At 36.4% G+C, this 27,675-nt stretch overlaps 1 protein-coding gene across 1 annotated transcript in view; it reads right to left on the reverse strand.

Annotated features, from left to right (window-relative positions):
• Nucleotides 1–27,675, reverse strand: part of KIF16B (kinesin family member 16B) — a 139,578-nt gene that overhangs the window by 51,189 nt on the left and 60,714 nt on the right. The window contains exons 13-22 of the mRNA XM_074150465.1: nt 24,012–24,131; nt 23,387–23,438; nt 22,014–22,151; nt 17,651–17,733; nt 17,376–17,464; nt 10,426–10,479; nt 7,472–8,827; nt 3,903–4,061; nt 2,956–3,061; nt 2,356–2,406 (exon numbers count right to left, since the gene is read on the reverse strand). Of these exons, the coding sequence (XP_074006566.1) occupies nt 2,356–2,406; nt 2,956–3,061; nt 3,903–4,061; nt 7,472–8,827; nt 10,426–10,479; nt 17,376–17,464; nt 17,651–17,733; nt 22,014–22,151; nt 23,387–23,438; nt 24,012–24,131 (2,208 nt within the window). The remainder of the gene's footprint in view (nt 1–2,355; nt 2,407–2,955; nt 3,062–3,902; nt 4,062–7,471; nt 8,828–10,425; nt 10,480–17,375; nt 17,465–17,650; nt 17,734–22,013; nt 22,152–23,386; nt 23,439–24,011; nt 24,132–27,675) is intronic.

Genomic DNA, 27,675 nt, shown 5'->3' on the forward strand with positions numbered 1-27,675 from the left:
CCAAGGAACCCTGGCAGACGTCTTGTTCGACTGATGAAACAACAACATACAGAACGGAGCTGAACAACAGCAAGCAAGCAGGTTCTGGATCAGGCTTTTTGCAATTGCCAACAGCAAGCCAATATATGCCTTTCAACTCGCCCATTCTAACACAAATTTGAGGTCAGGCACAGGTGAAAGATTCCAGCACTTTTTCCAAAGAACAGACCTGAAGCTTCAAAAAGACATCAGGAAAATGCACAAAATTCTGTCTTAACACAAGACTGTTTTCCAGCTCTTCATCTTTACAACAGCCTGCAAAGCCTTCAGAGGGCTTTCTCGCACAGGTATCAGAGATTTCTGTGCTTACACCCATCATGGTAGCCTCTTGAACAGGGGATTCAGGCTGAATGACGTTTTCAGTATGACCTTTGGCATCATTGGTAGAGCGGGACATGTCGTGATTCACATCTGACTTGAAGAACACATTTACTTGCAAGTTTCTTATAAATGGCAGATTTTTTATTAATGATACTGCTTGTGCGCATCTCTCACTTCTGTCACACAAACTTCCCAACTCCTTAATTTGTTTAGAAACCACCGTACTGTTGAGCAGCTGACTACTGGTGTCTTTGTAAAGACATGAAAGCTTACTGAAAAGATATCCCAAACCATAGATGTGCTCTGGGCTCACATCAAGATGAGAAGCTATTGACTTAAAAGAAATCCAACCAGAGGCTTTTTGTGTTGGAAGCTGAGAATTACGAGACTGGTCTTCGATTGTGGAGTGCACTGTTTTAAATGGCCTGTTTTCTTTACCAGTTATTATTTCAGAATGCACATCAGACTGAGAAAAGAGAAGGCACGATAAGCTGTTAAAGCCAGGCTGCTCATTAGCACCCATTAAGGATCCTACAGGAGACAGCTGTTTCAAGTGGGAACAATCAGATTCAGTTCTTGAGCTGTCACAGTCCTGAGAAGTCATTATTTTATCATCAAAATGATTGAAATTTTCAACCTTGCAGAGCGGATAAGCCACATCATTTAAGTCATGATTTTGTAAAGAAGTAGATAAAACATTCTGATAAGGAACATTCTTACTCTTTAAAGTATTAGTATTTTTGGAGTGAATTGAACTACTTTCAATGTCACAACGACAAGAAAAGCTCTCCTGGTCTGAATTACTCCTTTCATTCTCAAATGCCTTCTCTGATGTGAAAGGGGAGGAGATTCTTCCAGAACTGGAAAATAAATCCCACATCTCTGTATATTCCTTCTGTCTTTTATGGTCTCTTACTCTTGTGTTTTCTCCACACAACTCAGAAGCACAATTGTCATCTTTAGACATAAATGGAAAGCCATAATGTGGCTGCCACTGTTGACTTTTCTGTTAAAAATTTTAAAAGAAGAAAATAGAAACGTCTTTTAAAAAAAAAAAATCTTCTGATTTGAACATTTTTTAAATTGAGGATTGGTTTTGATTAGGTTTGTACAATCATTCTAAATTGGTACAATCATTGTACAATCTCTCAAAATCAGAGAGAGAGAATCCAACAGAATTGATTGAGGTCTGATTCAGGAATGGTTGGTCTTCCTCGCCCACCACTGCTTTTCCTTTGTACAGTATCCATTTCACTTCCTTTGTGTTTGCTTTACTTGAAAACGTCAGGAAAGTCAAAGGGCAATGCAAAAATTTTAAGCCCTTTATTATTTTTCCACACGTGCACCAAAAAAAAAATCCTATACTATCAAGAGAGAGTGTAAAAATTCTAACACAATTTAAAAACACCAGTACAGGAGTCCAAAAAAGTCCAAATTGGAGATGTTGCAGCCCTCCTATTATTAAGGTTTAAATCCATAAAGGTGTTTGGGATTTATTCACCAAGACAAGTAAATAACTATGTTTCAAGCGATAGTCAGGCAACCAGACACAGTGGGAGAGGCCTAAGCCTCAGCTTAAAGATACACGTACAAATCCTTCATGACAAAGGCAAATTTGCCTGATGCTGCTGCTAATATTATAGTAGTGAGTTCATTGTGAGTCACAAATAGGAAGTGATATTCTGAATTCGGACAATCTCTCCTCATTAAATACTTTTATCCTCTAAAAAAAAAAAAATCAGGAAAGGGATACTGTTCCAAATGAAGAATCATGACAAAACAAGGAAGAAACAGGGAAAAGCTATGCCCAATCTGAAAAAAAAAAAAAAAAAAATCACTTTAATTCCAGCTGGCAAAATACATTGCTGTCTCGATTAGCCATTAATCTTGCTGTGAATTCAAAGTTCTAATTATGCAGCTAAACATTAAGAAATTTAATTACAGGCCATGCCATAATTTAAGACAACCACTTCATTCTGACAAATTATGACCTACCTCATACTTCAGCTTGCGTTGAACAGTGCCATTATTAAGCCTCTCATTATCCTAAGAACAAAAAAAGTACAGGTGATTATTAAAAAAGAGTGTCTGTCTTGTGTAAGTTCATTTAAAAGTATTTCTAGGAAAAGACACTCTTTCTAATAGCCAAAAATAACTGTTTTCTCACTGATATTTATTAAACCACTGGCTTAGAAGTCAATCAATCCAGTCTTTGGATGAATTAGAACACAAGTTTTTAAATGAGCATTTGTTTGCAAGTATAAACAATTACCGCTCCTCTGGACAGAATTTTATCAATGTATTTTACAGACATAAAATGAAGATTTTTACTTTATCTGCAAGCTTCCTATTGGCATTTATACACTCTTCCCTGAAAAAAAAAAAAAAAAAAAAAAAAAGAATACAACATAAAACAGCCTTTGCGAAAAAAAAAAGACAAGCAAAATCTAGAACTGATATCCCTGATTTGCTGCTTAATTTTTTGGTAAAATTAAGTACGTATAGGAAAACATGAAAATTATTGAATAATAAAACCAAATCAGTGGTTACACATAGTGCATTCAATGTCAGGATTTCCTACCCATCTCTGCTCACCTTTAAACTCTCCGTAGACCAGGACAAGCTAACGTCATTATCCTCAGCTTTATGATGAATATTCTGGAGCCTTCTCTGCACTTCTTGTTCAATAAAGGCATTTATCCTTCCAGATATAGAAAAGTTTTTTAAAAAAGTATACTCTTAGATAAAAATCAAGACAGGCTAACAGGCTCTTTGAAACGCTTATGTACTTTAGGTACTGCACAACTCTTAACTGGCAGGCTTAATGTTAGACCACTTTTATAGCTCCTTAAGGAACACGGACTTTTGAGCAAGTGTTCATTTAACTGGCAAAGGTTAGCAATTTGTTATCACAATTAGACAATTTAATGGACCACAGGTTAAGCCACTGCTATGTGTACAGCTCTACATACAAGTGGCACTGAGGGTACAAGAGATGAAGAAGAAATAGAAGGCTGGGGCTGCATCTTTAGTTATTTAATTGTTCGCTTTATCACTTTTGCAGTATCGGCAACTCAGACTAACGAAGGTTTGGTCTTCAACAGAAGAGTTACACAATCAGTTGTTAGTGTCAAGTGTAAAAAGAAAAGAGGAAATAGGTTTTAAGTGATACCAGGCAGCTGCCCTATTTAAAAAGACTTAAGACCTTTAAATTTTGTTTTCCTTGTTGCTTTAAGTGTATGTAAAGCAATACCATACAGACAAGTAACTGTAAACACAAAACCAATTGAAATAGATTTAAGCCTACAAACCTCTTTCACAAACCTCTATTCTAAAACAAACTGCACAGGAACAGCAGATTAGCCTGTTGGTTATTTAAAGTAAAGTACGGCAAATTAATTTTATTTCCAGACTAGTCTTTAAGTACAATTACAGTATTTAATTACAACCCAACCCTTGCAGAATGAACTTTCAAAATATTTCTTTTCTAAAGCTACTGTTTGCATTGCTATCAAAACACTGCAGAAATGCAGGTTACCTACCTATCATCAACCAGCGGAGCAGTGGATGGCTGTGGCTTTGCTGGGCTGGTAGGGGAAGTGCTATGGGAGAGTCTCTCTTCTAAAGTTCCATTATTTCCTTTCTGACCACCATCACCCTCGTAAATTTTTTGCTTCAGCTGCTGAATTTCCTGGTCCAGGCTATAAAGAGATCTTAAAATGTAATTCACCTTGTTTTAGAGCGCCATTGATTCCCATCACTCTTATGGGAAGTACTGTACTTACACTGGCATGCACATATGTACGATCGTAGGTATTAACATTTATGATAACACAAAAATCGTAATTGTTCTTTAAACGTAGTTAGATAGGAAAATAGAGACAGCTCAAAAACACATTACAGAAGCAGTCTTAGTTAAATAAAACAACTTCAATAATTTCCAATTCAAAAGGTATCTAACTCAACACATTAGATGTTAATTGACAAGACTTAACCTGTCTTCTAGGATCACTTGAATAAACTCTCCTCATTACAGAACTCTAGCAATGACCTCAGTTATTAGCTTCCAGTATAAAGTAAATGAATAAATGGAAGATGTGGGGGGAAGGAAATTAAAAATGCAAAATACAGCACTAATCCAAAAAAACCCAAAAGATAGCCTAAAACAATGATGTGGCAAAATGTATCTGTAAGAAAAATCTTCAAATTATATACTATACATATAAATTCTTATTTTCCAGTTATTCCTTCTGTCTGTATATCTATTTTAGAAAATTTAGTTACAAAATAAAACACCTAATATTTATTTAATATAAACCTAAGAAATCATCTTTTGAAATGGAAACCCTCCTCACTTCCTTTAACAAATACATTTCATACCAGCCAGATTTATGCACAGAATAGAATATGCAGAACATACTATTCAGTTTAAACATAGCTGAGATTAGATTAACATCACAGTAATAATCTTCCCCATTGCCATTACAACTTTTGTCTCTAAAGGTAATTGTTTTTCTAAAGGTTACTTGAAAATTAATAAATAAAAGAGCAGAAGTTCCTGCAAAAGCAGGGGAAACTATGCAAAGTTGGGATTCTACCACTTATCCTACAATTGCATATATCTAAATTTAAGTACTATGTTACTATTTTATTCCGTCCTGGAGGTTAAAACAGAAAATTAAAGAGATGACCAATGTTGAGGCTTAGGCTGGAGTAAAGCAGGCTGAATTGTTACTTCATTTTTAGAGTACTTTTTGCAGCACTGGCAGAAGCCATCTGTTTCTTTTGATTAGCAGCAAAACAATCTTGCATCCTGAGGGAAAGTGGATGGGAGCTGTCTGATAGATACAGGAAAGCGTTTGCATCTATGGAAAATCAGTTTAACCACAAAAATCAGAATTACATTCAAGGAACAAAGCTTATCTCTTGATTTGTAAACATCCTACTATCAACAGATATCACTTCCTATAGCTAATAACTTATGCAGGCGTGGGATGCAGCCAGCAGTAAGTACACTAGACTGCACCTTCCACTTGTGAGCGACACATCCCATTGTCGCAAAGATGACTCCGAAGTTGCTTTATGTTCATACTATTGCCACAAACCTCGCCAGTAAAGACAAAACCTGTATGCAGTATTCGAGTATAAGTGAACTTCAAATTATTATTTTGGGGGTCATACCTGCAGGTGAAAGATTTTGAGCTAACATATTATTCAAACTGGAAAAAGCATTTTATCCAGTTATGATGCATGTTTGGCTCATAGAGCATTTCAAATGAATATCGCATTTAAACACTTTCAGGGAGTAAACACTGATCTGAATCAGAGCACATCATCATATAATGGCATCTAGATAACAAATAAGAAACATAGACAATCCATATACCTACTATAGCACCCAAGACATTGTGTACTGTGAAGTGTAAACTCAAACAGAAGAGCAGTAAGTAGCCCGAGACATTTAACATACTACCATGTATCTTAAGATTTTATTCTGCCACAACATTCATAAAAACATTCTGAACTGAATTATTCAGGCCCCTTGCCCACTCACTGAAAGACTTCAAAGTTTTACTTAGTTTGTGCAAAAGGACTTTAAAGTGAACAAGAAAAAAAGAAGGAAAGAAAAAAAAGAAGAGAGACCTTTTCACTTCTTTGGTATCTTTTCCAAACCTCAGTCTTCTAGCTGACAACTTATTTTTTCACTTATCACACAACCCAGCAACCTCATGAGGGCTGAGCTGTCTATTTTTGTGGAACCTCCAGTTGTTTATAGCTGACTTCAGTCAAGTGAGATGCATTATGTAGAAAACAAGATTTTATGTTCAAGACAATTATGAAAAATAATGGCAATATCCACAACAAAATGATAAATCAGTACTGAAAACCCTTGACTAAAATCCACACAATGTGGCTCTAAATGTTGAAAACCTGACCTTTACATGGGGTATAGAAAGGAACTGTTCTCTTCTGATAATGGTTTAAAAAGAAAAGGATAGAGAAGAGCTCTTCAATTTGGCTAGAGGCAAGTTTCTTTTATTAGGTGGTTTTTCTAATCAAGCATCTGTTTGAAGGGCTTAGAAAGAAGAGTCAGATAATCAGTACAATATTAAAAAACAAATGACAAATGCTACCTCAAGAAAAAACACATTATTGTTCTGCCAATAATGACAGATTTTAAAGCTCTAGTATCAGCAAATCAGACAACACATTTAAAAGCGGCATTTCTGCCTGTTTTCCATTCTGTATGGATTAAATGCATTCATCCCAGCTGACTTTTGCTCAGGTGAAAAGTAAAACAAAAGATTTCTTCCTCTTCCACATAGGAAGACCCTTCCTTACCTGAATCACTTTCCTCTGAGCCTCCCATCCTCAGGCTGAATGACATGCTACCAGATACCGTGTGCATAACTGAGGGAGTTGCTTCTGTATCTAAAAGGGTTTGTCATCACACAGAGCTGTGTTACAGCCTCTGTGTATTGTCAAATAAGCTTTAAAAAAAGGTGTTTTTGAGGATAGAGTGATGCCCCCCCTCCTCGCATTACTCATGGCGGTAACCACCATCAATTTTTACATGGATATATGGCTAGTCCTGAAACCAATAACAAAGAATTAAACACGGCACCTGTTTACTGTGAATACCAGATGTGTTCAGGACACTGTCAGCTGAGACACAGAGTTGTCCACTATAACTATCAGGCTCCAAATATTGAACGAACGTCTAGCTGGTTACTGATCTAGAACCCAAATGGTATACATCAATATTTTAAGAGAAAAAAAAGTTGTTAGACCCTACATGTTTTTGCAAGGATAGAACATAAGGTTGGCTGAGCTTTTGAAACAGCTAAAGCAATTTAAGTAGTGCGATGGCAAATGCAAATACTATATTGCTGAGGATGGGACAAGTATCCGAACAGAACAGAAATTAATGAGTGCGAAAGAATCCTTTAAAAAGCAGTACCGAGTTTCAATACTGGGTACACTACTTGAGGCTCATCCAGAAACTCAAATACTGGAACATGGAACAAATTGCTCTCTCAGCATCTAAGGTATGAAATTACTCACTTTTCATGGGTAAGTTCTAATAAATGGAGGTTACCACAAGACTTACCGTTCTCGGTCTTGTTCGAGGGCTTTCTGCTCAGCTTCCAGACTAGCCTGCAGACCTGCCTGTTCGCTGCAGCTGTTGTTCAAGGTGGCGAGCTTCTGTTTCTGCTCTTCAATTTCAAAGTCTATCGTCGAACGACGCTGCAAAGCAGAATGCCTCCTTTCTAGCTTAGCAACAGCTTGCTCCAGCGCCTCTCTCTGCTGTTTTTCCCTTGATTCAAGGATTTCTTTTTCCTTTTTCCGAACCTTTTCTTCCTGACGAGCTACGTTGGCTGTGAATTCAAAGGTTTCTTGAAGCTGCTGCAGCTGATTTGTGCTAGCTCTATACTGGGCAAGCTGCTCTTCTTTTTCCTCCATTTCTTTCTCTATTTGATAGAGAGTATTATCTAACCCTAACAAGCCTCTATCAAGGATTTCAGAAGCTCTTTGTTTTTCTTCCAGCAGAGCTGGCAAATGATTACTCTTCAGGTACTCAAGCTGGCGTACTTTAGATTGGAGCCTGTACTCCGCTGGCTTTACCTTGTCAACTTCTTCAGCCTTGAGTATGGCATCCACAAAGTTTTCATCACCTCTCTTGAGATTTACATGTTCTTCATGTCCAAATTTTAAGTGTTCCAGAGCTCTTTTCTCATCTGCTATTTCCTTTTCTAGGTGATCCATTTGTTGAACTAAATCTTTTTCCAGAATAGTCAACTGTTCCAGTTGTTTCCTTTTAAACTCTACAAAATCATGCTGGGCTTTTTCTAACTCTTCACAGTTTTCATCACCTTCAGATCGGGCTTCCTTGACTTTCAAAAGAGATTCTCTAATATCTTCAAGATCTCTTTTCTCTTTTTCAACTCTTTGTACATCCCCTCTCTTCAGGAGCTCTATCATGACCTGCTTCTCTCGAAGCTGTTCTTCTAGATGAGCCACCAGCATCACTTGCTCCCTTTCTTGTTCTTCAAGTCTCCTTTTTTCTGATTCCAGCTTAATAAACTGTTCATCTTTTTCCTTTTTAAGTTTTTCTAGTTCACGGAAAATCTGCATTTTCTCTTCTTTTTCATTATGATTAAGTTCTTGCAGTCGCTGCAACTCCTCTTTGACCCGGGCAAAAATTTCTTCCTGCTGCTTTTTCTTTTGAAGCTCTATCTCCTGTTGTTCCCGTAATCTCTCTTCTTCAAATTTTTCCTTCTCAGCCAGCAAATCCTTTAACCTGCTCTCAATGTGAACACTTCTCCGTTTCAGACTCTCCTCCTGCTTTCGAATTTGCAGCTGTACTATTTCTGTCTCTTTGCGCTGTGACTCTACTTCTTGCTGCATTCTTACTAGTTCTGCTTTGTCAGATCTTTGTTTTTCTTCCATCTCTTCTATTTGTTTCCTACAGAAAAACATTTACATGCAATAAGTCAAACTTTTCCATTTTTCCAGAAGATAACATATCCCTCAGAAGTTAAAAAGGTTTGGGCAAGGATTTTGCAGTATATATGTCAGCTTCTTTTTTTAATAGTTTTGCTTTGCCACAGGTTAAGATCTTACATTGCTTGGAAATGACTCAATGATTGAGGCAAATAGTAAAAAGATTCAAATAGTCTATTTCAACATAAAAAGTTCTGGACATATGAAGTTATAGGAAGACATGCTACATAAACACTTATGTTAGTATAAAATTATACTGTATTACCTCTGTCAAAGCCAGTACAAATATTGATAGAACACATCCACGCACTCAGCGAACAGTAAATATATATATTTTTATATATACATGTTCTCATATACACAAACTTATATAAAAGGACTTGATTAGAAACCTGCCAAATTTAAGCCAATGACTTAAATGAATTAAATGAATGAATTAAAACAATGACTTCTCTTTAGGTGAACCCAACTGAATTATTGATAAACAGAATTATAAGATTAGGAACAGACATATATAAGAGAGAAATTACTTTCAGACAAATTATGCCATGTGCAATCTCTCTTTTAAAGGTTCTAGTGCATTCCAAATGAGGACAGACTGAGACTTGAAGGTCACCATTATCCTCACAATACAACTGCCTGAATACACGTAGAGACAACCTGCAGGTTGGTTGGTTATTTTGTGAGAAGTTTAAGTCAGATGAACTAAAGCACAAGCAACGCAACTTCAGCACAATCTGAATTCAAATCCTATCAATATATCAAAGGGGATAAATATCAGTGATTTTGTTGCAGTGTTTTCTGAATAACATCTTCTAATGCTTCAGAGTTGCAGGGGTTTTCTGAGTTTACTTAATTTAGTCCAACTATGTAACCAGCTCTTTCAAAATGGAGCAAGCATTCTAAAACTGAGATGGCAGAAAGCGCCTTTCAGTTTGTGAATCTAATCAATGCTGGGATTTGCAACGAGGTGAGAGCTATTACTTGTAAATCTTAGCAGGTGTGATGAGCCAGAACAGTCAGCTCCATTTCCCAGCTGACAACAATACTTTCTTTTGTATTTCCAACTGATTTTGAAATAATGGTCTGGTAGCTATGATTGGAATGCCCATAGCAGCACTACAGTTTTATTTCAGAGAAGTAGAGTTTATAACATGAGTTTTTCCAATCAAGACTCAATCCAAAGGCAACTAAACCATAAAAACGATCTGAGTAAAGAATGTAATTTGGCATCTTTTAGAATAATACCATGAAAGTTAAGAGCAAGTGTAACATCTTCCATTCATATAATCTACCCTCCTCAAACATTTGTGTTTGGTATTTTCTTTGCTAAAGATCACAGTTATCCACAATTCAGCTTGCCTATCTGTTACTAATCAATAAGAATAAACAGTTCAAGAAAATAACCAAAATCTTCTTAGAAGATGAAGAAAATTTATTTATATCAGGATCCTCTTCTTGCTGAATAACACCTTGATTCCAAATTAATGATTTAAATGAGTCTACAACATGTGTATATATATATATATAGACACACATAAAGACCACGGAGAATGTTACCTTTTACTTTCTAATTTTTCAAGCTCCTCTCGTTGTTGTCTCTCAAATTCTAGCCTGATTAAAAAAAACAAAACAACACAATAAATCACAAGTATCACAAAAAATAGGAAGATACGGTGCAATTCAGTGTCTGTTTAGAAGATTATAACAACAGTATAAATCAAGAGTTTTATAAAACTACTTTCTACAATAACAGAAAAAATTCCCTTCATTAGGGTTACAAATTAGATATCATGCTGTCTGACAAGAGTACAAACAGAAAAGTAAATTAATTTCTGGGGGAAAAAAAGAACTATTTAAAAAGTAAAGTTAAACAAAACAGATAAATGATTAGCATAGCCTCTGCAAGTTAACTACATGCGGACGTGGCAATCAATACATAGAAATTGAATTTCTCTACCTTAGACAGATCGGTCCTTTTACAGGGAAAAGACTGCCATGGGAGGCAGAGGGAAACAGAGTGATCAATTAAGAAAGGAATTGATGGAAAAAACATATTAGCGATACAGAATATTTTAAAGTCAACAACAGTTTGTTTTATTAGAGGTTAAATTGGTTAGATTCATAGAACATTTGTCACATTACAACTCAAGAGTAAAATTTAAACAATTATTCTTTCTAAACACGTTTTTCAAATGCCAATGATAGTTAAAGTGATGCTCCTCTTCCTATGGTTTATTAAAGTGGCTATTCTGAGAAAGGAAAGAACTACGAAACTACGTTGTGGCATGCTTTTAGTACCTTCCTTTTCCTCCCAAGAAAAAGAAAAAACCTCAAACATTATTATAATTTAATCCGTGGGGTTGAAAAACCTCAGCTTCCTGCGAAGCGCAGCATTCATTTTTCAAAATAAATATGAAAAAAGCATAGAGAACCTATATATGGACTGAGATATTCAACCAAATACAAAAAAAGCTAGTTGTTTCAGGCCTGCTACATCTTAAGGAGTTTGCAGGTTAGTGAGGCAGTCCATAAACACTGAAAGAATGCAAGATTGCCCCATGAGTTAACTTCACACATTCGACGAGCTACAGTTTAAGATGTCATGACCACAATTATGTAGACTTTTTTTTTTTAATAAGATATTTTTAATATTTCTTTCTAAAGATCATACAAATGTCTACAACAAAGAGGAATTGCCCATGGAAACATGCAAAAAATACAACAATAATTTAACATTTATAAAGCCATTTAAATAAACTTTGATTTTTATATGCTCAAGAAGCATCCTTCTAATCACTACAATACTGGAGAAAGACTAGTTTAACAAATTCCATTTTTCCCTATATCTCAGAAGTTCATTTTAAAAAATACCTTCTACAATGCCTAAGAGATTAGCAAATGTAGATTTTTATACACAACTCCAGACATCTGGAGCCTTCATATAAATGTCTCACCAAGAGCTTCTTCACATTTGCATTAAGACTGTTTAGGACAGGCACTTCTGGGCACTATCTCAACATTACAGCACAAGGAGAGAGGACAACAATTTAGTATTTTTAATTTTATCATAATTTCTGTAGCAGCAATGCAAAATCCATGAAGTTATGCAAAGAGAATGAAAAGCAATCTTAAGGGACCATCAGAAAGCAAAAGCGTAATTTAATGGTTACCATGCACTTCCCCCCCCCCCCCCTTTTTTTTTTTTAAAGCTCTACCTCAAAACCTGTCGCTTTGGCTATGTTCTACCTCTGAAATTCATAGCTGTTAGTTATCACTTCTTACCTAGGGCTTGGCTGACAAATGCCACTATATTCATCATTACCTCAGTCCAAAATAATACAGACCCTGGGGAACATAGCTCTGGTCTGTGGAAATGCAGATGTCTGTTGGGCGCTGTCAGATGTAGACCATCTTTGCTTCGACAGCTGGCAAAGATGATTTACAAGTATTCCCATGCTTGGTTAAGCCATAATGAAGTGAAATGTTTCGGATCAGTTAACATAATGTTCAAAACCCAGAGCAAAAATCTTTTGATATTTTGACTGTCCTACAAAACACAGAATCTGGCAAAAATATTTTATATAAGCATAAAAATGGTAACTAGCTTTTGATTGAGATCTGATACAAGGAAAATGAGCCATTATAGCAATCAGTCTGATATAAAAACAGGTCAGTGGTGAAAACTCTCTAATTTTCTCTTTGAGGAAGTGCCTCTAATGCCTTCAACACTGGTGTCACGACAGTCAGTTATACCTTACACTGAAATGAAACTGATGGTGCTCAAAAGGTTGTCCAAGGAGGGGGAATGAACTATGCAGAAGTGGTTCTTTCTTCAGTGAAGATGGTTATTTCCAAAGCCAAATATGGATCATCATCAACACCCCAATCAATAGCTTCCAAACAAATTTAATGCATGAAATGTTTAATGTATTTTGGACAAGAAAATACTTCCAAGAGAAGAGCTAACACAGCCTGGTGTTTTGCTGCAGCATAGAGTCGGTGGTGCCTAAGAAGGTGTGAGGTCCACTGAAGGCTCTCCTACCATGAGCTTATTCACAGCATCTGTGTTCTTTACCAAACGCACTCACGCTGCAGCCTTTACTTCTGCAGGGGTAATAATGATGCCTGTCTTCCTTAGTCAGCTGCCTATTTTCTCAATATATTTAGGAATTCACCACTCGTGAGACCTCTGCAATATTTGCTTCAAACTGGTTATGGGCTCAAAGCTATTTCAGGATGGGAGAGAATCTGGGGAGGCAGGACAAGCAGTCAATGATTGCAGAAACCTCGTTTCTTTAAGAGGCTAGTCCAAAAAAAAAAAAAATCTCAGCATCACCAAAAATACAATAATCACTGGCTATAACAAATCACTGCCAGTTTTACAAAGCACAGATGCAAGACTGATGTTTTCCAGATTAGTCTATCTGTAATAAAACTCTTTTTCACATAACCTCTACTCCCTTTATTAATGTGAGCACTACTGTGAATAGAAAAAAAAAATTAGCTTGAAATTAAAAAAAGAAACATACAGATATTAAAGACTAGAATTCACTCTTTCTTCTTTTGTAGATCTACCACAAAGGAACTTAATCTGATCAGCGTTGAATTAAATAGTCACTATTTTCCTGGAAAATGTAGCATATCTAGTGATAAGAACAGTGGAGATAAGCTACAGGGAAAGGACATCTAGTTCTACTAGCACAGTACTACAATAGCTTAATTACACAGCACAAAAGTGTGATCTGGTACTACATCTATTAGGAAAGACTGAGTACTGGCAGGACTACAAAAATGTTACAATGCTGCTCAGTAGCCCAATTTATGAGATTACTTTTTAAAAAAAAAACAAACAAAACCAAAAAACCCCATGCTAAATCCATGACAAGACCAACGTTTCTCATGAGTGGTTTTAGAGTTACAGTATAATGTAACTTACAAAAGGTCCACAAATGAAATCTTCAGCATAAATCTATGCGCAAAATTCTATTTTATCCAAAGCTTATTATCTGAAGCAGTGTTGCATGACACCGGATTAAAGACAAAGACTGGGAACGAGCAGAACAAAGAATTCTGCATGTTAAGCCAAAATTTTATGCAACTGTCCCCACATATCGGAAATCAAGAGCCAAACAAAAACCACACATAAAGACCACCCATCTGAAAACACAATTAAAGATAACACTGATTTTCACATGGGAAAGATAGTAAGGAAGATCCATCATTTATCTGCATTTGTGACAACTGAAGGTAATACCCCACAGGCTCTTCTGCCATTGATTGCTAAAGATGCTGGATCTTACAAGCTGTGTATTGCAACCTATAGAAATTGCAAATTTAGCTGCCAGAATTTAGGTTTTGAATACTGAAACTGGAAGAAAAGGTGGTCTTGAAAGTGCTAAATTAACAATAGGCAGAATGCCAAGTCAGCTACAGAAGTCACACAAAAAAACCCCAGAGGGTCAGCTACTGAATCTAGATCTGCAATGCTGGTGGGCAATACACCGTTATGTTATGAGAAACTGATACTACAATCTATTGTGACAAAGGGTCATACCCAAAGGACCACATTTCTACAGTGTTCCTGATGAAAAAAAAAAATAAAATCCAACCCAAATTTAGAGTAGGACATCCTTTTCCATCTGCTGTTTTCCAGGAAGCAAGATGCTCGCCCCCACTTTGGGTACAATCACCCTGCCTTTGACACCCAGAGCTCAGATTTATTACATGTTTTACCGAGGCTGAACAGTCACCTCTCAGAAGAATAACCACTGCAGCACTGTACTCACTAAGCAGCATTCCTCGCTGGAATTACAGAGCTCCAGCATCCTGTAAGCCACCTAACTCTCTACAAATCCGATGCCATTGGCTTTGAATTATTACTAAGGCCTAAATGCTTGGGGTCTGCTTTATTCAAAACACGTTCTTTTCTTTAACTTGCATTCTCTCCAGCACCCTGTTCCCCTTAAAGTAACACTTTCTGCAGAAGTACTTCTTTGGGACAAGCTCACCACGTGATCAGAAAAACCCCAGAGCTGTCAAAAAGGAGAAGACAGAAAGAAAACAGTGTTAGCACCAACATAAATAAATTCAAAATTGTCACAGAACCCCAGCCTAAGCTGAAAAGCTGCTGTTGCCAAATTGCTGTCCATAAAGATAAACTGCAGCCATAAAGATGCATTAATTGTGGAAGATGCTGTCTTCTACTGATTTGTAAGACCAGGGCTCAGCTGTGGTTTTTTTTTTTGCTTTTGTTTTTATATTGCTGATCTAGTAGGACTACACTCGCCTCTGCGCTGCATGGCCAATGTGCATTATTAGGTATGTCATCTATTGTTTTAAACATAATTTAAACTCTTACCCCTATCTTCAGACGCTTTAACTATGAATACGCAACAACGAGCTTCCTCGCTTAGAAAAGCACATATACACAACAGGGACTACGGAACAACCCCAGATGGGTTTTATGGCTTATAAACAAGTGAGAGTCGTGTAGACCTGCATTCTTCCTGTAATGTCAGCCTTCAGCATAATCCTTTCTTGTGTTTACAAATTAAGCAGGACAAAATATCTATTCCTGCAAACCAGTGCACAAAGATTAATTGAATGCAGACTAGCAGGAGAATATCAATAATTAACCCTCTGCTCCTGGTTTATAGTCTAATAAAACACAGGCATGAAAGTAGTCAGGAATTTCAGAGTATTCAAAGAGTATTCAAAGTCAGAGCATTTCACCTAATCTTATCCTTAATTTCAACAGCAAGCATGCTCTTGTAATCACACCCAAGAAAGGAAAATAAAAGTTACAAGATGTGTCAGATGGGAAAATTGTAGTGTTTCTAAAAATTGCTGCATACATTGATAGCTTAGTTATATTGTTCATACTGTTTGATTTCCAGTAAAGCAAGGCAAGACGTTTGAACAACTGATAAGGAAAAAAGAAGCAATATTCCACAAAATTTTATTAGGGGAAAAAGAAGGATTTGCTGCAGTCTACTCCATCATAGAGACAATCACATAACTCTCCACACTTCCCCTGCCCCCTTAATAAGAGTCACAGGAAAAATTCTCTGTAAGACACATTTGGTATTATCTGAAGAAATCTGAACTCCTTCGGCAGGGAATCATTTTTAAGCCTACCTTCAGCTGGGCCTTGCCCATGCCATTATATTTTGCTGCAGATCTGAAAGACTAAAAGCAAGGCGATGCTGAAAAAAATCTGTCCTACTCTATGCTGACTGCAAAGTCAAGCTCAGTACTGTGCAGTATAATGCAATTATTGATAACAGTATTGTAACAAAGCGATATTCTAAGTAGGGGAAAAGCCCACGGTAGCTGATCAATAAACAGAGGTAACAAAACAGCCAGGAACTTTCCCCAGACCACAGAAAATATAACACTAGCAACTGTGACTAGAAGTTTTTAATCAAACTATCTGAAGAGCTAAATAAATAGAAAAATATACATACACTTTTTTACCCTTCTCTTCATCTCTGAAGAGAGATGTAATTTATGAGCAACTAGCTTGCTATCTTGAGATGTCTGTGGGGAGCTCAGTAGCAAAAGAGTAACAGTCACGTTTGAAGCAGTGTCATTACACATAATTACTGTATCTAAAGACACTGTTTAACTCTTAGTTATTAGTACCTGTCCAATCTTCCCAAGTTCTAGTGGATAAAGAGCAACCCCACAGTAAAACTGAGGAATAAAGCTGTGCTATCCAAGCCTGTAATTCAATTCACGGTCAATTTTGGAAAAGCATATAGGTGGTTAAAGTGCCTCATCTCCCACTCAATTCAAAACACAGGCACTAGCTATTGAAAAAAAAAAATTAGAACAAAACACCATCAATTCCCTGTAAGTCATTTTAAGAACACTGGCAAAAACATTAAAAGCAGCTTCCCTACAATAAGCAGTCTATGTCATTGTAACTATATAATAAAACTGTTTTCCACATCCTAACTTGGCCACCTACTAGGAGCTACATAGGTGAGAACATAAGACATTAATTTCCCAGCCATTTTATGCTTGTATTGGTACTATAGGAACTCAAGAAACCTTAACTTTCAATTTACAAGGTATTTTTCTCAGGAAAAATAGTTAACTTGTAGTTCTGAAGAAAGCATAAAGGTAACATTTGCCATGTCATTACTGTGCTGAACTGCCTTGGTTATAATGCAAATGTCTCCCAGGCTTCAGGTCCTACTATCAGTGGGGCTGTTTGCTGGTGTAGTTACTGTTCATGCACTTAAGTAGCAAAATCCCAGATAAAAGCAAGTTTTAAGCAGTACGGAAAGCTCCTCAGTGTCACCTCACCCCATTTTCTAGCATGGACTAGTTCAAATAACATTTCTGAAGAGTTCTGGCTTCATTCAGAAGCCCGTTATTTAACAAGCATATAATATTAGGGTGAGAACAAAATATTTTCTATTACTGCCATTTGGAACATTCAAACCCCTAAAATGAAGAACGGTTGTAACTTTAATAACTGCATTTTAGAATATACTCACCCTGGATTATAAAGCATAACCGCTGACAGGTTCTCACAAGATTTTGAAAGATCTGTCATAGATAAGCTGAAGGAAGACAGCAATCCACTCTAACAATAGACCAGAAAATACATGTATCAGACCAATACTGATATGTTTATAAACTCTTATTTTGTTTCACTTGATGAAATATTAGCTAGTGTATGTGAAGCAAATTAAAAAGTATTCTACAACAAAAAATGTATGTCTGTATTAACAACAGATTTAAATTTCCCCAAACACTGATTTAATCTCACCTTTCTTTTCTCCCTTAGCTTTGCAGCTTCTTTGGGGTGGTTAAAGCGAAACATATTGGTTCTTCCAAGTAATATAACAGCACCTGATGAGAAAAAAAACCCACACATAATTCACTGACAACATACTGTACCTGAAAATGCCAAGTAATTTTTCAGACATGCAAGAAGTAAGGAAAGACTCCCATTAGGCAAGAACAAAATGAAAATGCATTTTGACAATTCAAGCACATAGAAATGCATAGTCACAGCTACATTCACTGATGTATAGGGTTTATTCCTTCCTCTTCCTACTTCAGAAAAAGAACAAAACAAAACCACCACCAACAACAAAAAAATCACCTACATGTTCACACACACAAAGCTCAATCCTGTTCATGCAGTTCAGTTACAGAATAAATACAGGTAGAGGAAGCAGTGGAAGCAGCTGCCCCAATTCGATCTATACATTCTTCAACAGTGCTGCTTTGGAAGCCACCAGTAGGTACCACATACAATGGGAACATCCATAAACGTGACTAAGAACAAACCTGTCCATCCACTACTGATCGCAGGCAGGTTTGAATCCACCTACACTGAAAGATCCAGATCTCCATAATTTGTACTCTCACTTACCGTTTTCTTCTCTATGTGGAACAACGCTGAAGTTTATTGTCACTCAAAACAAGATTATTAGACATTTATACCCAATAGCTATTTTCTGAAGGAAGAACATTGAATAATTTATATTGTTCAATGCACATCCATTATTGTATTTAAACAGTTAAGATAGAGATCACAAATAATAAGATTCTGGGCAATTCTTATCATATTTTAAAGACAACAGCAACAAGATTAATACTTTCCTACTAAGCAGTATATTGTCAGTGATGTCTCACTACTGTCATAACATTGAAGTCTTCTAAATTAACCCCCACAAAAATCAAGCATTTATCTGTTGGTCAGTACAAGGCCTTTTTAAAAAGAAAAAAAGACTCCATGACACCCCTCCATGACACCCAAACTATGAAAAGAACTGCACTTAGACTGTTCACTAAAACAAATTCTTACACTCTGAGAATGAAATGCTGTCCTCAATAAGGAATGCTCCTCTTAAAATTAGCTTAATTAGTAATATCAACCCAAATAAGGTCATCCAGTCTTGTCAAATAAACGCCAGAAAGCGCTATAGTTACAACATCACTTCTTGCTGTCTACACAACAACTCAATTTTGGACCACATGAACAGTCTAATCTTAAAAATCTTAAAAATACCCTTCATAAATCTGTAGGTAGGTTTGTATTGCAAAGTCATTTTGATACCACCCCTAATTTATATGATGACCTTTCCTTCGAGAAGCGCGCTGGGCATGCTTTTTATGCAAACTTATTCAAAGGGATCCCTGACAGTCATGACTGTTGCAATGAGGGGCTAAAACTGGTTTTAGCCTATCACGGCTTCGTATGTTCACAGTTCTCCCAAACATCTATCTGTTCCACTCTTGCTGACTGCCCGGAGGCGGATTTTGTGACAGTGAGAACTTCTACAAAATTCCCTCAGTTACTTTCAAATGAAAATAAAAATAATTAATTGTAAACATTTTTGACCACTTTACCAAGTGGAAGCAACTTACTAAAACTTCAGAATGAATACAGTTACAGATATGTATTTCTAGCCTCACAAATTTAAAGAAGAACAGGAGAGAGAGGCTTAACGGCAGGCACATGACAGTCAAACCCAAATGACTGATCATATGAACAACTCCTTGGTTTCTCTTGTAGCACTTCTCTGAATCCTATGATCATTTTTGTATTATTCTATTATCGAAGAAAAAAAACTCTACAATCTTAATTCCCACTTGACAGAACTTTGGTAAGCATCAACATCAAAGACTTTTTAGGAAAAAAAAAGGTCTGGACAAAACTGTGCAGTCAAATATTTCCTGAGCACCAGGTTTGAGTGTCAGGTGTTCTATCAGAATGCAAATATCCATCAGAATGCAAATATACAAAGTGCAGCATAAATGTTGTCATGGAAACATAACTGGATTTGCTATGGGGTTTGCTTTCCATTTATTTACCATAAGCAACAATTCTTATTCTCCTTGAATGTTAAATGGCAAAGCAAAAAAGTTTGTCAAATACATTGATAGTACTAAGAACAACAACAAAAACTAAGCAAAAAAGTCTTTATCAGTTGTGGAGCTCTGATCTTGCAATTTAACTGTTTGACGCCAACAAATAAATGATCAGACAGCATAGGGAAAATAAATATACACACATATATATAAGATGAGTGAGTGCTGAATGTCATCAAGCATCTCTGACCTACACGGAGCATTATTTTGGAACTATGCAAACAAATGCATCAATAGTTAAGATCTTACCAACTTCTAAAACTCACTTTTTAACTTTTAAAATGTTTTCTTTTATTAATGAACTATAAAAAAACAAGCAGTGGGAGGTCACATTAAGTAGAGAATGGTTGGCAGTTTGGCCTAGAAAACTGAAAACTTAATTTGAGGGTAAATTTAAGGTAAAGGACAAGCTCTTAACTGTGAATATTAATTCAGTTACCTCTAGAAATCCTACCATATGTTCTTAAGAATAAAAAATATTGTGGTAAGTTACATTTACACAAAAAGGCTAGAGAAGCCAGAATTCACAAGCGCTGGAAGTAATCTGTAGAAGGAAGTGCTAATTAATTACTATATTTTTTTTTTTTAAAACTCTATGACAGTCTAAAAACTTAACACATTTTCAAATGAACAGTGATTAATGATGAACGGAAACATTTAAATATATCAGCAGTTAATCAGCGTTACCTAAAGCGGATATTTAAGGAGGCTGGCACTTCATGCTGGGAGACTAATGCTAATACAGCTCAGATATATAGATTGCACACGAGTCGTTAAAACTAGTTATTTCGTCAATTTTTCCCACCTGATGTCACAGCTGCCTCCTTTCTCTCAGCACCAGTCTGGTTACACAGGCTACAAGTCAGCTTATGCAGCTCTTTTTCCCAATTTAGTAACTCAAAGCAACCCTTTCCCCTTCTTTTGAATCGCAAATTTCTTTAGACAGAAATTCAGGAGGAAAAGAAAAAGAAAAATCATGTTTCCACTCTTTACGATACAAAAATCAAGTTGTTACTTATGCCTGGAAGAGGAAAATAGCATCCAAACTCTCACTTTCTTCTGAGGCACAGCAAACCTTCACTGCCTTTGAAATGCAACAGGATAAAGCAAAGATGAGTCATTGCAACTCAGTTCTTACTGTTTACAGTGTTATTTGCCACTAATATCAATGTTTCTATTGCTAACAATTTATCAATGGGATTTACTCAAACATAAGACAAAGGGGGCTGGGCTTTCTTTTTTTTTTTCGCCAGTATCTGTAACAGAAACAAGCACATATGTCTCTCCTTTGGCACAAAGAAATAAGACACTTGACAAAATCAGCGTTCCCTCTCTACACCAAAACTCCTTACTTTCTAAAAGCAGATTTTGAAGCACTTGTTTGAGTTCAGACAAGATGTGAGACTTCCCTTGTTCAATACTGCATTCTTCCTTTGTTAGAATAAACTTCCTCTGAAAGCTTCTTTCCAGGAACGTAGTGACATTGTTTTTCAGCAGCTGAGCTGCATCACAGTCTTACAGGTCTTCAGCTCATTGCTAAATGGAAAGATATTCTGGGTGCTCCTGGAAGATAAAACACCCTGAACCTCTGCTGCAGCACCCACCAGCTTACTTGGTAGCCAGTCCTTTAAGGCCAATACAATACACCTTTGTTCCCAGCTGTCCCAGCTGCTTTTTTCATTTCCAGATTTTAAAGCTTCTATATTAAAATTCTAATTCTCTAAACTTCCTCCATAAAGGTCAGCCTCCCCTTTTTTGTCATTTCCCCACAGCTGCAGTGAACAGATACTCCAGCCGAATCTCCTGCTATACAAGAGGATTTGGCAACAGAGCATTAAGTAGGACCAGCCTGGAACTCAGGGAGGGGAGCAGGGGGGGCTCTGGCAGGATTTTAGGCATATTTTATCTCCTGTAGAGACCAATATTCTTTTGCTTAACATTACAGCAACCTAAGCAATATGGCAGTGAGCTCACTTTAGGTGTAACACTGAACAAAATCAAAAGGTAACTATCAATTCATACTCAAGATCATGAAGTGGCTTAAATTAGCAAAGAATTCCCTTTTTACCACATGGCAATTCTTGAACAGAACAAAAACTCCGTAGCTCTCCTGATGGTTTTGTGCTGGAGTTGAGAACACATGGAGTTAAAATCAATTAAACAATAACCCCTTTATATACACCAAGATATTTTTCAGTGCTGTTGGTAGTAAGATGCTGTATCAAAAATGACATTATATGAGGTAATACCTTGGTTTAGGTGTGTGGCCTCTGTAATCTGAATACCATTCACAGAACACTGCGCTCCATTCAGCGGTATTAGATTCACAGTACCATTGAGATTTTCAAAGATGCAATGCTCACTTTCCAAATCAAGGCCATGAAGAACTAAATACAAAGAAATAAAATAACATAATTACTCGCTTAACAATTAGTAAGATTAGCATGCTGACCTTAATTTATTAGGGACATATTGCACTACATATTTGAGAATATCTTCTCTCTTTATTCCAGACAATGTTTTTTCCTTCCTTCATCACATCCTGCATGCCTTAAATGTTGAGGCGGTTTATTGCTTTATTGTAGTGGAAACAGAAGTGTGTTGGGTCGCTTGGGGTTTTTTTGGTGTAATGTTCTTTCCTCCTATGTTTCAGCACCAGATTAGCAAATGCTTCTTTCCTTCTGATAGCAAACAGTAGAGAATAATTTATGTCTTTGTAGAGACAAGGGGGGTTTGACTGGTTTCTGGGAAATAATGAAAGCTTCTTGACCTTAAAGTAACCATGCTTACATCTGAAAAGACAGGATATAATCTGTGACTAATAAGGGTGGCTGACACTAGGTTCTTATGTTCTATTATATTCAGGCCCTTTATCAATCCCTTATGTTATTTTCCGTCTCTTCTTCAACTAACACATGATTATCTCTACCTGTATTGTTTAATACAACAAAACAATGCAAGTTTGCCATTTTAACTAAATGTATATAGAAATTTTAATCCAAACATCTTTTGACACACAAAATACACCAGAATAAGTTACTGGACTCTCAATCTCTCACCTGAGAATTAAAGGACCTGGTTTATTTAATGGAACTGCCTTCAAGTAATCTATGTGACAAGGTAGTCCAGATCTGGCAGTTTGTTGCTTTGATAAGAAGTGAATTAAAACAAACAAACAAAAAAAAATCAGTAGAAACAGCCTACCTACTTTTTACCAACTTCTAGAATTTTCTTCAACTCAAATCTAAAGTCCAAAGACTGCTTTATCTGCAACAATATAACACTATTGCCATTATACAAATGTTAATAGAATGACTATGTAGTAATTGTCACGGGTGCCGTATGAAAAAGGGTGGCATTTTTACACACTCCTATTTCAAAAGAAACAAGAAATAAACTAGTAACGAGTATATGAATAAATTTTAAGCCCACAAGCTATTTTAGAAGTCATGCTCTTGAAGCAAATCGCATGCAATTCAGCTCTCAAATTTTCTAAAAATTAAAATTTTTTCAAGAATATACAGAAATCCAACCGAAAAAAATTATGAAGCTTTGTTTGCATATTGGGATATTAGAAGGAAAGACAGCTGAAGAAAGTAAAAAAAAAAGCCAAACTCCATACCAATATCCTGTTCTGTCATAGCATCTTCTCTGCCAACATATGTTTGGCCCTCCTAATTAAGAGAGAAACATGCATTATTTTCAGTTGAAATCTCCCTTTCTCCCCCACAAAGATATGTTATCCTTCCACTTTCTCAGAATAACATAAAATGTATGTTTAAACATACTTGAAAAAAAATCAGGTAGCGTTTTCAGGATGCCTTCACAGTCATTATTATACAGTATTATTAGCAAACTCAAGTTTCAACTGTCCTGCATAGACCCATCTTTGTGGTTTTGAGGCAATTAATCTAGATTTGGATTTCAAGTCAAGCTTTACAACGAAATGAGTGACAAACCAATATACACGGCTAGGGATATAAAACACCTATCTCTGGTTAACCAGTTGACCCTCAGGATAAACCTAAAGAGTAAATTAAGAGAGATTTCAATTGAATCAGTTGCGACCTCTTAAGAGATTTTCTTACTATAGTGGACAAACATAATGAGCTTTTCTTACTATAGTGGAGAAGCGTAATGAGCACTATATTTAGATAGCAAATTAATACTACAATTCTTCTACTGGAAAAAAAAAAAAAAAAATCACAAGGCAGATAAAGGCTATGACAACACAGATGTGTACTTACCTTCAAGTGGTACAAGATGATACCAGTGCTGAGAAGATCATCATCAATGCCAATGAGATGAGGCAGTTCAGAATCTAACACAACACCTATCCCTTCCTTTCTCAGAGCCAAGGTTTGTTCCTGTAAAGGACATAAGTCTATTTATTAGGATATGCAAGAAACACCACTCTACCTTCTCATTCAAAACAACATATAATGTAACTTATTCTCTGTAATATAACACACACACACCCCCAAAAGAGGGCTTTTTTTAAAAAAAAAAAAAAAACAAACCACGTTTTAAATGTGACTTTTATATTTCCATTACAGGTTCCAAGCTTGCTGTTCAGGAAATCTGTGAAGGTGTTATTTGAAAGAAACCAGACAAACAGCTGAATTATACCAGATAAGGAAGATCAATCAAGAGCATAACAAAGCCATGTTGTCTAAAAGCAAGCTATGCGACACCTTGCATAATGGTAACAATTTAAAACTTCTCAGTATTCAGTACGGCTAAGGAATAGAAAACTGAAAACTCTTTGGCAACTCTTTAAATAAACTGAACCTCGCACAATAAAAACCCCAGGCATCTGAAAATTTAGTAAGCCTAAGCAGTTAAAACATCATCCAATGTAAAGTAGGCACTGACAATCGTAAATAAATATAAGACATATGTGCAGCACATAATTTCAATTCTTCAAAATTTCTTTGGGCAACACTGTACAGCCACCTGTAGGATGAGGCATCACTCAGCAGGACTACAAGCGGGAGACTTCAACCTTGGATAAAATATCACGTGAGGTAGTACTTATTTATTGCATAGACTGTCTGATAAGAAATTAATCATAGCTTTGAAATGCGTTTTAGTATCTATAAAGTTTATTTTTTAGAGCTGAAACAAACCCTCTTGGTTTCTAGGCCTGGAAGATAACAGCAACAGAGCCTGTGAATGTGTATACATACTGTCTTTCAAAATGAATGTGTTTTTCTACCTAAAACAGCTCAGCCTTTACAAGCCAAGGAAGGCTGACAGCCCAGGAAGGAGAGGCAGCGTCAGCAAGTATGGTATCCGTGTATTATAAGGCGCACACTGGTGCTAGTGAACAGGGAAAAGATATTTTCTGACAGCAGCGTGACTACTCTTTTTCCAAGCCATCAGGATGCCTTCTCCAGAGCCAAGACGCTACACTGTTTGTAAGAAAAAACAGATAGATTGTTATATGTATTTTCCCAACTACAGCAACTTGACAGATCTGAAAGAAGAAAACAGATGCAGTATTTGATTTCCCTGCACAGTATAAAACATCATCAATATTGATAGTTTAAACAATTCTAAGCATGGATATGCCTGGGAAGATGAGATGATGGCACAACATACAGAAGACACTCCAAAACAAAACCAAGAAATCCCACTCTGGTCACTGACGACTTTTAAAAGTTCTCCAGCATTTGGCAAGAAAGAAAAAAAGCTGTGATTCATGTTGCCCTGCAGCTCTGACATTCAAACCGCACCCAGCTATTCCTCGATATTCTAAAACTGTCGCCTCATAAACCCCAAAAATACAGCTTAAATCATTGTTTGAGTGAGAAAGTAATTTCAGTCAAAAATACCTATCACATTAAATATTTATTGAGTAGCATCTACTGTTATACATAATTTATAATGTTCCCGTATGACGAGGTTGAAGACTTAAAACACTGAGGACTGGTAGCCTTTTACACAACTGCTGGCACCTTCGGCCCAATGGAACTGATAAAATATTAAGAGCTGAACATTTTTCCCCAGCATAACAAAGCATTTGCCAGCATCCCTGACTGAGGAAGAAACAGACATCCCAGGAGGCAAAGAAATTATCACTGGGTGAGAAAAATATCTCACAAATAATTACGAATAAAGAAAAAAATATTCTTCATTTTCCAGTCTTTTAATATTCAACACATTTTTACTATATTCAGAAATAAACATGTATAATTGTGATTTAAAATAGGTGCGTTGCTTAATTTATTCAGATCTAAAATTAAAGAACACAAATTAATAGAGTTTCTAAACCCTCATTTTGTCAACAACTACCATTCACACACAGAATGCATCCTGTTGATGGAAGCATCATAATAAACGCAGTGGACAGCAGCTGAGATTAACTACAGATAATTTTTTTTTCTTTAATACTTGTTGTAAATTAGCTTTTATCTTCAGACACGATTTACTAAAAATCCTGAATCTTTAATCAGGTATCTGGAGTAACTGCTAAACTTCAATCATTTGGCTTAAAATTTAATGCCAGCTTTTACTTCTGCAAGGAAGTCTCCAAACGCCGAACTGTGGCCTTCTGCCCCAAATGGAAATCACAGAAACCCCATCAACAATAGATCTTTATTACTCTGTTCTCCCACAGTGAGAGAATGAGAAGAAAAAGGCCAGAAGAAGTAGTCAAATTGCCCCTCTTTCATCCTCGATGACATAGGAAGGATGTTTCCAAAGGAAGACAGACCTCTTCTGAATTAAATTGAAGGTCTATAAGCTATTATAAGGCAGAGAAATGATTAGGTTTAATCTATGATTTGATTCACTTTCACTCGTGAAACATAATTTTGAAAGCAGTGAATCCATAAGTCAAGCAACAAGAGCAGGAAAGGTCCCTGTCCCTATTTAAAAAAAAAACACTAATTCAGAAAATTTATGAAAACCTCAAGGTACAGTTTAAGAAAGCTGGATGTACCCCATGCATCTTAGCTTGAATTATCCTTGAACAGAAAATTGTACACATAATCCCTCAGTATTTAAGATGCGTTCATAGACTGTGGAAAATAAAGCAAGCCAAGTATTATCCACAAAGGAGCACTTCAGTTAATATAAATGGCTACTATGTGAGAAGAAAAAAAAAAAAAAAAAAAGATTTTCTTCTTTAGGAGCTGCTAGTCATTTGAAGAATAGAAACTCAGGAAATAATTCTGAGTCAGTACATAAGAAAACACTTTCTTGAGTCAAAGTTAAAATAAGGGTAACATATTGTATATTTAAATGATGGTCTCTTGGAATTCAACTCGGGCTCAGCAGTCAGAAATATTCTGATATAGCAAATTCATTAACAATTTTGTGAGAGATGTAAGAGCTATTATGAAATCTCAACCCTTCTGCACTGATGTATGAAGTTTGCTGTATTAACTGATATGGAGGCATTTCCGAGCTCACATCTAAGATATGTGCTGGTAGCAAAGGAACAAAATCTTTGTATAAAGTACTTATTTGAGCTGCAGAGTTAATCTTTATCCTATACAACTGCCCATCATAAAGAAATCTTGTGTATCTTAGAGGTGTTCTTTAAATGTACTTCTGTAAATGCACATACAAAAATGGAATTACACAAATTTCATAGAATCATAGAATCATCCAGGTTGGAAGAGACCCTTGAGATCATCGAGTCCAACCATCTACCCTACACTACAAAGTTCTTCCCTACACCATATCCCCCAACAGCACATCTAAACGTCTCTTAAACACAGCCAGGGATGGTGACTCAACCACCTCCCTGGGCAGCCTATTCCAATGCCCGACCACTCGTTCTGTGAAAAATTCTTTCCTAATGTTCAGTCTAAACCTACCCTGCTGGAGCTTGAAGCCATTCCCTCTTGTTCTGTCATTAATTACCTGTGCGAAGAGACCAACACCAACCTCTCTACAGTG

Source organism: Numenius arquata, chromosome 7, assembly GCF_964106895.1.
Source record: "Numenius arquata chromosome 7, bNumArq3.hap1.1, whole genome shotgun sequence".
Taxonomy (NCBI): Eukaryota; Metazoa; Chordata; class Aves; order Charadriiformes; family Scolopacidae; genus Numenius; species Numenius arquata.